General features: G+C 66.3%; 3 protein-coding genes across 3 annotated transcripts; 2 read left to right on the plus strand and 1 right to left on the minus strand.

The window, feature by feature from the left end:
• Nucleotides 1–431: 431 nt before the first annotated feature.
• Nucleotides 432–3466, minus strand: PEX19 (peroxisomal biogenesis factor 19). The gene is made up of 8 exons (XM_072358524.1): nucleotides 3338–3466; nucleotides 2880–2992; nucleotides 2591–2756; nucleotides 2137–2222; nucleotides 1852–2007; nucleotides 1379–1555; nucleotides 1264–1308; nucleotides 432–850 (listed from the first exon to the last, which is right to left on the minus strand). The coding sequence occupies exons 1-8, from the start codon at nucleotides 3390–3392 to the stop codon at nucleotides 776–778; spliced, it is 873 nt and encodes a 290-aa protein (XP_072214625.1). The 5' UTR covers nucleotides 3393–3466; the 3' UTR covers nucleotides 432–775.
• Nucleotides 3467–4032: 566 nt separating this feature from the next.
• CCT3 (chaperonin containing TCP1 subunit 3) lies at nucleotides 4033–8919 on the plus strand. Its single transcript, XM_072358509.1, has 14 exons — nucleotides 4033–4187; nucleotides 4553–4614; nucleotides 4871–4921; nucleotides 5034–5096; nucleotides 5624–5720; nucleotides 6031–6148; nucleotides 6268–6454; nucleotides 6743–6892; nucleotides 7052–7184; nucleotides 7281–7362; nucleotides 7443–7623; nucleotides 7806–8051; nucleotides 8229–8360; nucleotides 8536–8919. Exons 1-14 carry the CDS (start codon nucleotides 4157–4159, stop codon nucleotides 8638–8640), a joined length of 1638 nt encoding a protein of 545 aa, XP_072214610.1. The 5' UTR covers nucleotides 4033–4156; the 3' UTR covers nucleotides 8641–8919.
• A 163-nt stretch (nucleotides 8920–9082) lies between these two features.
• On the plus strand, nucleotides 9083–11405 carry GLMP (glycosylated lysosomal membrane protein). Its single transcript, XM_072358517.1, has 6 exons — nucleotides 9083–9179; nucleotides 9296–9553; nucleotides 9756–9938; nucleotides 10058–10276; nucleotides 10359–10636; nucleotides 10786–11405. The coding sequence occupies exons 1-6, from the start codon at nucleotides 9093–9095 to the stop codon at nucleotides 10952–10954; spliced, it is 1194 nt and encodes a 397-aa protein (XP_072214618.1). The 5' UTR covers nucleotides 9083–9092; the 3' UTR covers nucleotides 10955–11405.
• Nucleotides 11406–11581: the final 176 nt, after the last annotated feature.

Consider the following 11581-nt stretch of genomic DNA (forward strand, 5'->3'; position numbering starts at 1 on the left):
TCTGGGGCGTGCCCTGCTGTTGTTGTAGGGTCGTCCCTCCCGTGTTGCTGTAGGATGATGCTGTAGGGTCACCCCATCCCCACACGTTACTGTAGGGTCACACCTCCCACCCCCTGTTCTCATAGGGCCGCCCCACGGGTCTCTTTAAGTCTCTTTAGGGTCCCCCCCCCCCGGCCCTTCTGCTGTTATTACAGGGTGACCCCACGACCTCCCTCATTGCCATAAGACCATCCCATGTTATTGGATGATCACTCTGTTATTGTAGGGTCACGTGTCCCACACCCCATGTTACTGTAGGGTCCCCCCCATGTTATTGTAGGGTCACATCCCCCCCCCGTGTTACTGTAGGGTCCCCCCACGTCCCTCCCCATGTTCCTGCAGGGTCACCCCGAGTTGCTGTAGGTCCCATGAGCTCCGCCACGTGGCAGTGCCGCGGTTGCCATCACCTTTATTGGGGCCGTGGCGGCCGCCCTCCGCCCGCAGGGTGTCCCCATACGTGGGGGCAGCGCTGTGGGGTCGGGGACAGCAGCGTCCCCCCCACCCGGCACCCAACTGCTCCTGCACTCCAAGTGACGCCCCATCCCACGGGGACACTGGGGACGTTGTGGACACCCAGCGCTGCTCCCAACCACGCGCCCGTCCTTCGGGGTCCTTTGGGGTCCTTTGGGGTCCTCATCCTCCTCATCCTCGTCAGGGCGCGTTAATGACCCACGTTAATGACCCCAATTAACGACCGGGGCCGGCCTCGATGCTCGGCAGCGGGGGGACGTGGCTGTCACATCAGCAGGCACTGCTCGCCGCTGGCCTCGGGCAGAGTCAGCCCCTCCAGGTCCAGGTTGAGGCCGGGGGGCTGCAGGTGACAGCAGGGATGGAAGGGAATGGGGACGGCTCAGCGCGGGGACCCCGAGGTGGGACATCCCTGAGGGGCACCGTCCCCATGGGGTGCCCAGGGAAAGGGAGGGGACAGCTGAGGACAACGGGATGGATGGAGATGGAGACAACTAGAGACGTTTGGGGGACAATGACTGGGGATGGCTGGTCAAAGGACAAGAGGGAACTTGTGGGGATGGGTTGGGGGCAGCTGGGGGGCAGCTGGAATGGCTGAGAGCTGGGGACACCTGGGGACAACTGGGGATGGTTGGGGCCAACTGGGTACGGTTGGGAGCTGGGGACAGCTGGGGATGATGCAGAAAGGAGCTCTGGGGACAGCTGGGGACACACTGGGACACATTGGGACACACTGGGATATATTGGGCCACTCACCGCCTCACCAGCCAGCTCCTTGGGCGGGTGCCCCAGCTCCTGCAGCTGGAGAAGAGCAGCCCCTGTCAGCACCCGCTGCTGCCCCTCACACCCTCTGCCCCCCCCCCGTCCCCACCTGCTGCATCAGCTCCAGCACGGCCTCGAAGCGCGCCCTCCTGTCCCCATCGCTGTCCTCGGGCCGCTCGGCCTCCAAGTGCTGGCAGATGCGGCTCATGACGCCGTGCTGCGCCCGGTACCGCTCCAACTGCTCCTCCGGCAGCACCGCCTGCTGCCGCTGCAGCCACTCGGGGTACTGGGACACAAACAAGGAGCTCAGAGTCCCCATGTCCCCATCGCCGTCCCCACAGCCCTCGGCCTGCAGCTCCCACCGGCAGCACCCCGCAATGCACCCCAGCCCTGCCTGGAGCTGCTGCGGCTGCTCAGGGTGCTGTGACAGCAACAAGGAGCTGCCGTCCCCACCAACAAGGAGCTGCCATCCCTGCCATCCCCACCAACAAGGAGCTGCCATCCCTGCTGTCCCCACCAACAAGGAGCTGCCGTCCCTGCTGTCCCCACCAACAAGGAGCTGCCGTCCCCGCCGTCCCCCACCTTGTCGGTGATCTCCTTGAGCGATGGGTAGAGCACGTCCCGGCTCAGCAGGTGCTGCAGCACGCTCTGCACCACGGGCAGCACGCCGCCCTCCCCGCTGCCCTCCTCCAGCCCCAGCCCCTCCATGGCCTTGGCCAGATCCTCCTCCGCCGAGCCCTGCGGGTGACAGCGGGGACCGTGGGGATGTCGGGGGGGCCGACACCTCCCTGTTGGGGTCATACTGTCTTGTAAGGACGGGGGGACATCGGTGATACCAGAGACCGGGGCTGGGACCCCCATCCCCACCTGCAGGTCGGTGGCGTTCCGGGCCAGGCCGCTCAGCGTCTCCTTCAGGCACGAGGTGAACTCCTGCTGGGACGCGGCATCGCCGCCTGCGGGGCGGGACGGGGTGGGTGGGGGCTGCGGGACCCCCAACCCCTCACCCCATCCCGTAACACCCCGAGGGCTGTGGGACCCGGACCCCAATTCCCGTTTTCCCACCCCGTAGCCCCCATTCCCAATGAGTAATCCCAGTCCTTCATGGGGGTCCCAGCCCCATACAAAGTCCCAGACACAACACACGTGGGGGTTCTCAGCCCCATAGCGGTGTCCCAGCCCCCTGTGGGGCTTCCCAGCCCTACATTGACCCCACGGAGGGATCCCAGCTCACTGGAGGGGGGGGGTCTGGCACTACGGGGGCGATCCCAGCCCCATAGAGAGACCCCCCCCCTTTCCCCTACCAAAGCGCCCCCCCACGGACCCACTCTCCCCGCCGCCTCCGACAGCTTCTGGAACTGCTCCACCAGGTGCGGCTCCTCCTCGGCCAGTTCCTTCATGGCGCGCTCGAACTCGGCCGACGCCTGCGAGGCCAATTCGCCATCAAACAGCTCCTGGAAGAAACGCTCCTGCGACGCAAACAGCGACTCCTGCCGGGGGGGGGGGGGGGGGCAACAGAGCGGGGGGTCGGGGGGGGGGGGTCAGAGCTGGGGGGGGGTCAGAGCTGGGGGGGCTCTGCACCCCCCGTCCCTGTCTGTGTGCTGGAGATGCACCTGTGCTGCAGCGCCGGGGGATTTCTCGGTGCTTTTGTGGTCCCCGGTACCGTGTGTCGGTGTGGGGGGGGCGGCGGGGCCGGGCCGGGCCTTCTCGAAGTCATCGAGAGCACCTGGTGTTGGGGGGGGGGGGCACGGTGAGGGCTGAGTCCCAGCACCGCCCTCAGAAGCAGCTTCACCCCGACAGCCCTTCCCCCCCACAGCAACCAGACACCCCCCAGCGCCCCATAACCCCCACAGGACGCACTGGAGCCCTCTGTGCCACGATGCCCCCGGAGCCCCACAGCCACCCCCTGACCTCCGGCACCCCCACACCTCCCACCGCCCCATTGCAGCCCGAATAACCCCAATAACCCCCCAGACCCCAATAACCCCCCCAGACCCCACAGCACCCCCAGACCCCGAGCTGCCCCGCTGACCCCCCGTGCTCCCCCCCGGTCCCTCCGATCCCCGCTCACTCTCCAGCAGCTCCTCCAACTCGGGGTCCGGGCCCGGCCCCGGCTCCGCCGCCATCTTCGCGCCGCTCCACCTCCGCCGGGGGGCTGGGGGCGTGGCCTCGTAACCCCGCCCACTCCGCGCTCACCCCCCTCCGCCAATCCCCGCCCACCGCCCCGCCCCGCCCCCTCCCCAGCGCGGCCGCCAGGGGGCAGCAGAACCACGTGAGCGCCATGAGGAGCGCGATGGAGGCGGCCTTAAAGGGAGCTGCGATTGATGGAGGCGGCCTTACAGGGGGCTCCGATTGATGGAGGCGGCATTAAAGGGGGCTCCGATTGATGGAGGCGGCCTTACAGGGGGCTCCGATTGATGGAGGCGGCTTTAAAGGGGGCTCCGATTGATGGAGGCGGCCTTACAGGGGGCTCCCATTGAGCACCGACGGGCTGAGGGCGATGCGGCGCCGCTCGGAGCTTTATGGCCGGCCGCGCCCTCATCTCGCAGCTGCCCCACGGTTCCCCCATCGCCCCCCATCGCCCCCCGTTACGGTTCCTGCCGCTCCGCCCTCTGCGCATGCGCCATGAGCGCCGCCGGCCATGCGCTCGGCTCAGGCATGCCGCACATGCGCAGTACAGCACGGCACCACCCACCGCCCGTCATCCGGACCGCTGAGCGCAGAGCGCTCCCTATTGGCCGCGCTGCCCGCCGCTCGGCCGCCGATTGGTCGCGGGGGGCGGTGGGCGGGACGAGGTGCCGTTGGCGGAGCGAAGCGCCGTGTCCGCGCCAGGCGGTCCAGAACGTTCCGCCGCCGCCCCGCGCTGCCGCCCGCCGCCATCGCCGCCGCCATGATGGGCCCGCGGCCTGTGCTCGTGCTCAGTGAGTGCCCGGGGGGCGGCCCGGACCGGACCGGACCGGGAGGGGGGGGTGCACGGGGTGGGCCGCCGCCCCATCCCCGCCGCCATGTTGGCTCCTCAGGGCCGGGCGCGCAGCGCTGCGCTGCTCCAATGGGGGGGGATGGGGGGTCCGGGACGGTCACAGAAGCACGTGGTCGCACAATGGTGGGGCTGGGAGGGTCCTGGAAGGGCAAAGAACCATAGAAGTACAGAACGGGGGAGCGCGGGGGGCCTGGAAGAGCTTCAGACCGTGGAGCAGCTGGGGTGGGTTGGGTTGGGTTGAGTTGGGGTGGGTTGGGTTGGAAGGGCTGCAATGGGGCGGCAGCTCCTGCCTCGGTGTTTGTGTAGGTCAGAACGTGAAACGGGAGTCTGGAAGAAAAGTGCAGGCTGGGAACATCACAGCTGCAAAGGTACCAGAGCCAGCATCACTGCATCGCTGCTTGGGTGTCCATGTGTGTGTGTGTGTGTGAATCTGTGTGCGTGCACATAAAGCTTGGAGTGGGTGAAGAGGGTTTTCAGCATTGAAAGCAATCCTGAGCGGCTGTGAAGGTGGAGGTGGGTGCTGCGGGGCTGCTGTGGGTGCTGCGGGGTCGGGGCTGGGATGGTTCCTGCGGTGCTGCTTGGGCTCCTCGTCCCACATCCCCCATTCCCGCTGTACCCCCACAGACCATCGCCGACATCATCCGGACGTGTCTGGGGCCCAGGGCCATGATGAAGGTGAGCGCTGCTGCTGCTGCTGCTGCTGCTGCTGCTGCTGCTGCTGCCGCCCCCTGGCTGAGAGCTGCCCCCGAGGGAGGCGTTCCCAGCAGCGCTCACCTTTGGGTTGCAGATGCTCCTGGACCCCATGGGCGGCATCGTGATGACCAACGACGGCAACGCCATCCTGAGGGAGGTGGGTGCCTCTGGGTGGGGGTGGGTTGTGTTGGATAGGGAAGGGTCAGGCTGCGTTCTCTGCCTTCTCCTGGTTTCCTTCTGGAGCACCAGCAGCCACCATGGGGTCCTCGCGGGGGGCACTGAGTGATCCCATCCAGCACCACTCTGAGAACCGGCTTTAGTCCTCCAGAAAGTGGGTTGGGACGTGGAGGGATCTCTGAGCTACTGTAGGAGTTGAACTCATTGTGGTTATCAGTGCTTGCATTGGTTGGGTTTGTTTGGGTTCAGGTAGCTCTGAAGTGGCACCGCAGGGATTGGAAAGGGCTGAGGAACTGGGGAGGAACGGTGTGCTTTGCAAAGGATTCCCCTGAAAACAGAGAGTGTTTGGGAAGGGGAAAGGGCCGTTTCTGCTGTAGAATAAAGGGTTTCTCTTCTCCCAGTGCTGCAGTTGTGCGGAGCAGCTCTGCTCTCTGGGAGTGGTGCTGGGATCTGGGCCGGGTGGCAGAGCTGAGCTCAGCAGCACAGCGCAGCCTTTACTCCTTACAGATCCAAGTGCAGCACCCCGCTGCCAAGTCCATGATTGAGATCAGCCGCACGCAGGACGAGGAGGTCGGGGATGGGACCACGTCTGTCATCATCCTCGGTAAGGGGGGAGACGGGCATCAAACTGAACCTGGGGCTTCTTGTGTGTGGAGAGGAGCCCAGTGTGTGCAACTCGCAGAGACACGGCTGGTATTGGCGGCCCCAAAACGTGGCTTTGGGGTTTTGGACCAAAAGGAGCCGCCGGTCGGAGCTGTTGGTGCCGGCGGAGCTGCTGGAGCTGCTGGTGCTGTTGGAGCTGTGCTGTGGTTGGGCACAGCAGGGAGTGCCAGCACTGTGGGAGCACAGAGAGCCCCGACTGTGGCACCATGACCCCCACAGGGCAGTGCTGACCCCCCTCCCTTCACCCACAGCCGGAGAGATGCTCTCTGTTGCTGAGCACTTCCTGGAGCAGCAGATGCACCCAACTGTCATCATTGGCGCTTACCGCAAGGCTCTGGACGACATGATCCACGTGCTGAAGAAGATCAGGTCAGACCCACTGGGCTTCGTTTTGGCCCGACTTGGAGCTGGGGGGCGACCCCCAATTCCAGCTCTGCTGTGCCATGGGGCGATGCTGGGGGCGATGCTCAGCCCTGCTTGTCCCGCAGCACCCCGGTAGACGTGAACAACAGGGAGATGATGCTGAAAATCATCAAGAGCGCCATAAACACCAAAGCCATCAACCGCTGGTCCGAGCTGGCCTGCAGCATCGCTCTGGACGCCGTCAGGACGGTGGAGCTGGAGGAGAACGGCCGGAAGGAGATTGATATCAAGAAATACGCCAAAGTGGAGAAGGTGCGTTGGGCTGGGAGCCGTGCTGGGTGAGCAGGGATGGACAGGGGTACAGAGCGGAGGCTGTGGGTGCCCCAGCCCTGCAGGCATTCAAGGCCGGGCTGGATGCAGCCTGTGCTGCTGGGGTCCTTCGCAGCCCAGGCTGTTCTGCGATTCTTGCCCAGCTTTTTGACCCAGCAGCTCTTGCTGTGCACCCACACGAATCCACACGAGGATGGTTGATGCACCCACACGAGGGGCTGTTGGTGCTGAGTTGCTCCTCAGTGGACATCTCCCTTTGGGCTCTGTCAGATCCCGGGTGGATTCATTGAGGATTCCTGCGTGCTGCGGGGCATCATGGTGAACAAGGACGTGACGCACCCCAGGATGCGCCGCCTCATCAAGAACCCGCGCATCGTGCTGCTGGATTGCTCGCTGGAGTACAAGAAAGGGGAGAGCCAGGTGAGCGGCCGGGGGGGCTGGGCCGGCTCTCATCCAACTGCTGTTAATTGCGTGGCTCTCGTTAGCAGGAAGTCGCGGGGCTGTGAGTGCTCCCCCAGGATGGGGGGGTCCCTGTGGGCCGGGCGCTGTGGGTGACGCTTTGCTTCCCTCCCCGTGCAGACTGACATTGAGATCACGCGGGAGGAGGACTTTGCGCGCATCCTGCAGATGGAGGAGGAATACATCCAGCAGATCTGCGAGGACCTGCTGAGGGTGAAGCCGGACCTGGTCATCACCGAGAAGGGCGTTTCAGGTAATGGCACCACACACCCCGTTGTGGCACCTGCTACGCTGTTGGTGCTGAGGTTCTGAGGGCCGCCCCGTAACCGGGCGCACCAACCGCTTCCAGACCTGGCCCAGCATTACCTGATGAGAGCCAACGTCAGCGCCGTCCGCAGGGTGAGGAAGACGGACAACAACCGCATCGCCAGGTGAGGGCAGCCCCGCAGTCCCAGCTGCTTTGGCGGTGCCTCCCAGCCGGGGGTGACACCCCCTCCCCTCCATCCTGCAGGGCCTGCGGGGCGCGCATCGTCAGCCGCACGGATGAGCTGCGGGAGGAGGACGTGGGCACCGGAGCGGGGCTGTTTGAGGTGAAAAAGATCGGAGACGAATACTTTGCCTTCATCACCGACTGCAAGGAGCCCAAAGCCTGCACCATCGTCCTGCGCGGGGCCAGCAAGGAGATCCTGGCGGTCAGTTCAGCCTCCCTCCCTGCTGTCACTCATGGCTGCTGTTGTGAGTGGTGGCAGTTCCGTGTCATGCACTGTCTGCAGCCCATCCCACAGCTCAGCCCATCCCACAGCTCAGCTCCCATCCTTGCAGCAGGACTCACGCTTGGTAACTCACGTTATAACTCTTGTTCCTCCCGCTGCAGGAGGTGGAGCGCAACCTGCAGGACGCCATGCAGGTGTGCCGCAATGTGTTGGTGGACCCCCAGCTGGTTCCAGGCGGGGGCGCTGCGGAGATGGCCGTGTCCCACGCGCTGACCGAGAAGTCCAAAGGGATGACGGGTGTGGAGCAGTGGCCGTACAGGGCGGTGGCGCAGGCGCTGGAGGTCATTCCCCGCACGCTCATCCAGAACTGCGGTGCCAGCACCATCCGCGTGCTCACCTCGCTGCGGGTACGGCTCCGTGCGGCTCCTCCCACCCTGGGGCTCCTATGGGGCAGCTCCTTTCCTCCTGCCCCTCAGCTCCCGGTGGGCCGCTTCTCCTGCCCCCAGGCTCCTATGGGGCAGCTCTTTTCTCCCCCTGGTTACCGTGGGTCGGTTCCCTCGTGCTCATCCATCTCCTCCCTGCAGGCCAAGCACACCCAGGAGGGCAGCCAGACGTGGGGGGTGAACGGGGAGAGCGGAGCCCTGGCTGACATGAAGGAGTTGGGGGTCTGGGAGCCCCTGGCCGTCAAACTGCAGACCTACAAAACGGCGGTGGAGGTGAGGAGGGCGGGTGGGGTCTGTGTGTGTCCTGGAGGGGGGGGACACCACGTCCCTGCCTGGTGTGTGATGGGCGCTGGGGGGCAGCACAGCGCAGCTGCTGCTCTGCAGGCCGAGGGCCGCCCGTGTGGGTTCCATCCCTCACTCGTTGCTCTGGGCTGTGCCCCCCCTGCAGACCGCCGTCCTGCTGCTCCGCATCGATGACATCGTCTCGGGACACAAAAAGAAAGGCGAGGAGCACAGCAAGGCAGCGGCGCCCACCGAGGCGGCACAGGAGTAATGGGGAGCCGTGGGGCTGTGACCTGTAAGGCCAGGATCCGTGGGGCCGTACCGTGCTCTGTGGGGCCGTACCGTGCTCTGTGGGGCCACGCGTGGCGCTGCAGCTCCCCCCATCCTGAGGCCGAATTGGGTTTAACGGCCCCGAGGTTCATTGCCCGGAGCTGTGGGGTGTGATGGGTGCTGGGTGGGGGTGGGGAGCATCTGGGCACTGTTGGGGTTTAATTTAAGTCTGGCTGTAATTCCGTGCGGTTTGTCTCACCAATAAAAGGCATCTCACAGCTTGGGGGCTCCTTTAAGGTCTGTTCAACCCCATCTCCGTGCCCCCATCTCCGTCCCTGGGCGGAGGGATCCTCCACCTCCCCGGTTCGGGAGGGGAGCGGCTCCTTTAAGAGCGGCCTCTTCCGGGGGGCGCGGCGCCTTCAAGGCGGGGGGGGGGGGGGGGGCGGTCATGTGATGTGCTCCGCCGGAAGAAGAATGGCGGCGCCGGTGCTGGGGGCGCTGCTGCTGCTGCTGGGGGCGGCGGCGGGCGGCGGACGGGAGGTACCGGGGGGGGAAAGGGGGGTAACGGGGGAGGGTCGGGGGGCTTGGGGGTGGGTCGAGCCCGTCCGCCCCCGCTCCGCCCCGTCCGGTCGGTGCAGCCGCCGCTCCGCCCGCAGGTGTGGATGCGTTTCAACCCGGGCTGGAACGGCTCCTCGGTCAACGTGCTGCACGTGCGGGCGGCGGGGCGCAGCGACGCGCTGCATTACGTCTGGAGCAGCATCGGAGCCCCCGCCGTGCTGCTGCTGGCCACGAGCCGCCCCGACAGCGCGCTGCGCATCGACTGGGACCGGCTGCTGTCCGAGCGGCCCGACGGCGCCGTGGGGATCGAACCGGCCGGCAGCGTGATGCACGCCGCAGCCATCGTCTTCACGCGGGTACGGCCGCGGGGGGGGGCGGAGAACCGGGACTGCGGGCCCGGGGTGTTCACTGCGGGAGTGATGGCTGACGGGGACACGGTCGGTGCTGACGGGGATCCGGCCGGTGCTGACGGGGACACGGTCGGTGCTGACGGGGACACGGTCGGTGCTGATGGGGATCGCAGCGGTTTCCCAGCCCCGTCCCCTTCCTCGCACCCAGCTGTTTGAATACAGCGAGGCCGACGCATCGCAGCGGATCTTCTACCCCACCTACGACCTGTCGGAATTCTCCTGGGACAGCATCAACCGCACCATGAACCACACGGCGCTCACGGCTGAGCTTCGCGGCGTCCCCATCTCCGACCCCAGCGGCAGCTTCTCCAACGGCAGCCTGGCCTTCCGGGTGGGAACAGCGGGGAACCCACAGGAGGGCGGTGGGGTCCATCCACAGGAGGGCGGTGGGGTCCTTCCATAGGAGGGCCGTGTCTCCCCGCCACCTGTCCTGACCCGCATCTCCCGCAGGTGACGGCGTACGGGAGCGGCGGGCGCGACGGAGCCCTGCCCGGGCTGCTGCATACAGCCAACAGCTCCAAGGTGGAGTTTGTGCTGTCTGGGTTGGCCCCGCGGGGCAATGCCTCGCGCTTCGTGCTGGAGGTGGCTGCGGTGGAGGAGAGCGGAGCGGCGTCCCGGCTGCGCTCGGTGCGCTCCATCGACGACGAGTTCACCCCCACCGTCTTTGAGGTGGGCGCCGTCCGTCCCCTTTGGTGGCAGGGAGGGCACCGGGCATCCTCCCCCCCCAGCTGACCGCATTTCCCCCCCGCAGACGCTCTCCCTGCTGACGGAGTCCCGCATTAATGGCTCCGCTCTCAGCTTCCTGCAGTGGAAGGCGACGGCGTACGGCTCACAGCACCCGACACGCGGGGACGGCATCCATTGCCAGGCAGGAGAGCTGCGAGCTGCCAGCGGGACGCAGCCCCGCGCCGCCATCGTCCGCGCCTACTTTGGGGATGGAGCGGGTGGCACCTACAGCGTCAGCAGCATCAACGTGTCCTTCGGCGGCGCCGGCGGCCGCTCGTACCAGGAGAGGCGCTTCCTGAGCTGGTGATTGCGGGGCGCTGCGGGGCCGCTCGGTGCTCACAGGCTGCGTGGGGCGGGTTGAGCCGTTCCCTCACCTCCCGACGTGGGGTGGCCCCCCCTGTCCCACCCCCACATGGAGCTCGGTGCAGCTGACACCTCACTCCCTGCCGCAGGTCCGCACTGCTGGGCTTCGGGCTGCCACCTGAGGACGCCTTTTCTCCCCTCATCATCTCCATCGTGGTCACAGCGCTGGGTGCTCCGCTGCTGCTGCTGCTGCTGGGCGCCGCCGTGCTGCTCTGTGCCCGGAGGAGACGCTACAGCGAGTACGAGCCCATCAACTGAGCGCTGCTGCTCCATGCTGGGAGCCTTCCTGGCTGCTGCGGGAAGCACGGCGCTGCCTGCTCCCCATCCCGGGGGGTGAGGTGGGCGGCGGGGCCTCCCCTGTGCTGCTGTGCCACGTCCTGCTGCCCGCAGTGGGGCTGAGCTCCCTGTGCTTCCTTTCCTCCTGCTGCTCGCTGCCAGCGGCCGGCAGGGCAGCAGCTCCGGGATCCCCATCACCTCCCGTGGGAGGGCAGCCCGCAATGCACGGCCGCACTGAAGGCTGCTGCTGGGAGGGGAACTCAGCTCCAACTGCGGCCGTTACGGCTCAGGTCCTGGCAGAGCCAAAAGGAGACTCTGCTGTCTGCTGGAGCTGCTGCCCGTTGTGTGCAGCGCTGCTTGATGGAGCTGCTGCTGCATTTCTGTGTCCTCAACCACTGACTCCTCTTTGACCAAATAAAAGGGATTTCTACGAGTGCTGCTGCTGTGGCCTGATGCCAACTTGGCCCAGCGCAGCAAACCAAACCTGCAGCACCAAACCTGCAGCACCAAACCTGCAGCATTAAACCTGCAGCACCAAACCTGCAGCACCAAACCTGCGGCGTCGTGCCGCTCCCTGGGGCAGGGCACCCGGCAGACCGGTTTGTGAGC

The sequence above is a fragment of the Excalfactoria chinensis genome, chromosome 31 (genome assembly GCF_039878825.1).
Source record: "Excalfactoria chinensis isolate bCotChi1 chromosome 31, bCotChi1.hap2, whole genome shotgun sequence".
NCBI classification, from domain to species: Eukaryota; Metazoa; Chordata; class Aves; order Galliformes; family Phasianidae; genus Excalfactoria; species Excalfactoria chinensis.

What these genes read in the sequence shown, in the direction of transcription:
- GLMP (XM_072358517.1), top strand. Translation starts at nt 9,093, where the DNA reads ATGTGCTCCGCCGGAAGAAGAATGGCGGCGCCGGTGCTGGGGGCGCTG. An exon ending in CAGCCATCGTCTTCACGCGG is followed by an intron (nt 9,554 to 9,755) that starts GTACGGCCGCGG and finishes CCTCGCACCCAG; the next exon opens with CTGTTTGAATACAGCGAGGC. An exon ending in ACGGCAGCCTGGCCTTCCGG is followed by an intron (nt 9,939 to 10,057) that starts GTGGGAACAGCG and finishes CATCTCCCGCAG; the next exon opens with GTGACGGCGTACGGGAGCGG.
- PEX19 (XM_072358524.1), bottom strand. Translation starts at nt 3,392, where the DNA reads ATGGCGGCGGAGCCGGGGCCGGGCCCGGACCCCGAGTTGGAGGAGCTG. An exon ending in TCAAGGAGATCACCGACAAG is followed by an intron (nt 1,556 to 1,851) that starts GTGGGGGACGGC and finishes TTTGTGTCCCAG; the next exon opens with TACCCCGAGTGGCTGCAGCG. An exon ending in TGCTGGAGCTGATGCAGCAG is followed by an intron (nt 1,309 to 1,378) that starts GTGGGGACGGGG and finishes GCTCTTCTCCAG; the next exon opens with CTGCAGGAGCTGGGGCACCC.
- CCT3 (XM_072358509.1), top strand. Translation starts at nt 4,157, where the DNA reads ATGATGGGCCCGCGGCCTGTGCTCGTGCTCA. An exon ending in GCAACGCCATCCTGAGGGAG is followed by an intron (nt 5,097 to 5,623) that starts GTGGGTGCCTCT and finishes TACTCCTTACAG; the next exon opens with ATCCAAGTGCAGCACCCCGC. An exon ending in CACGTGCTGAAGAAGATCAG is followed by an intron (nt 6,149 to 6,267) that starts GTCAGACCCACT and finishes CTTGTCCCGCAG; the next exon opens with CACCCCGGTAGACGTGAACA.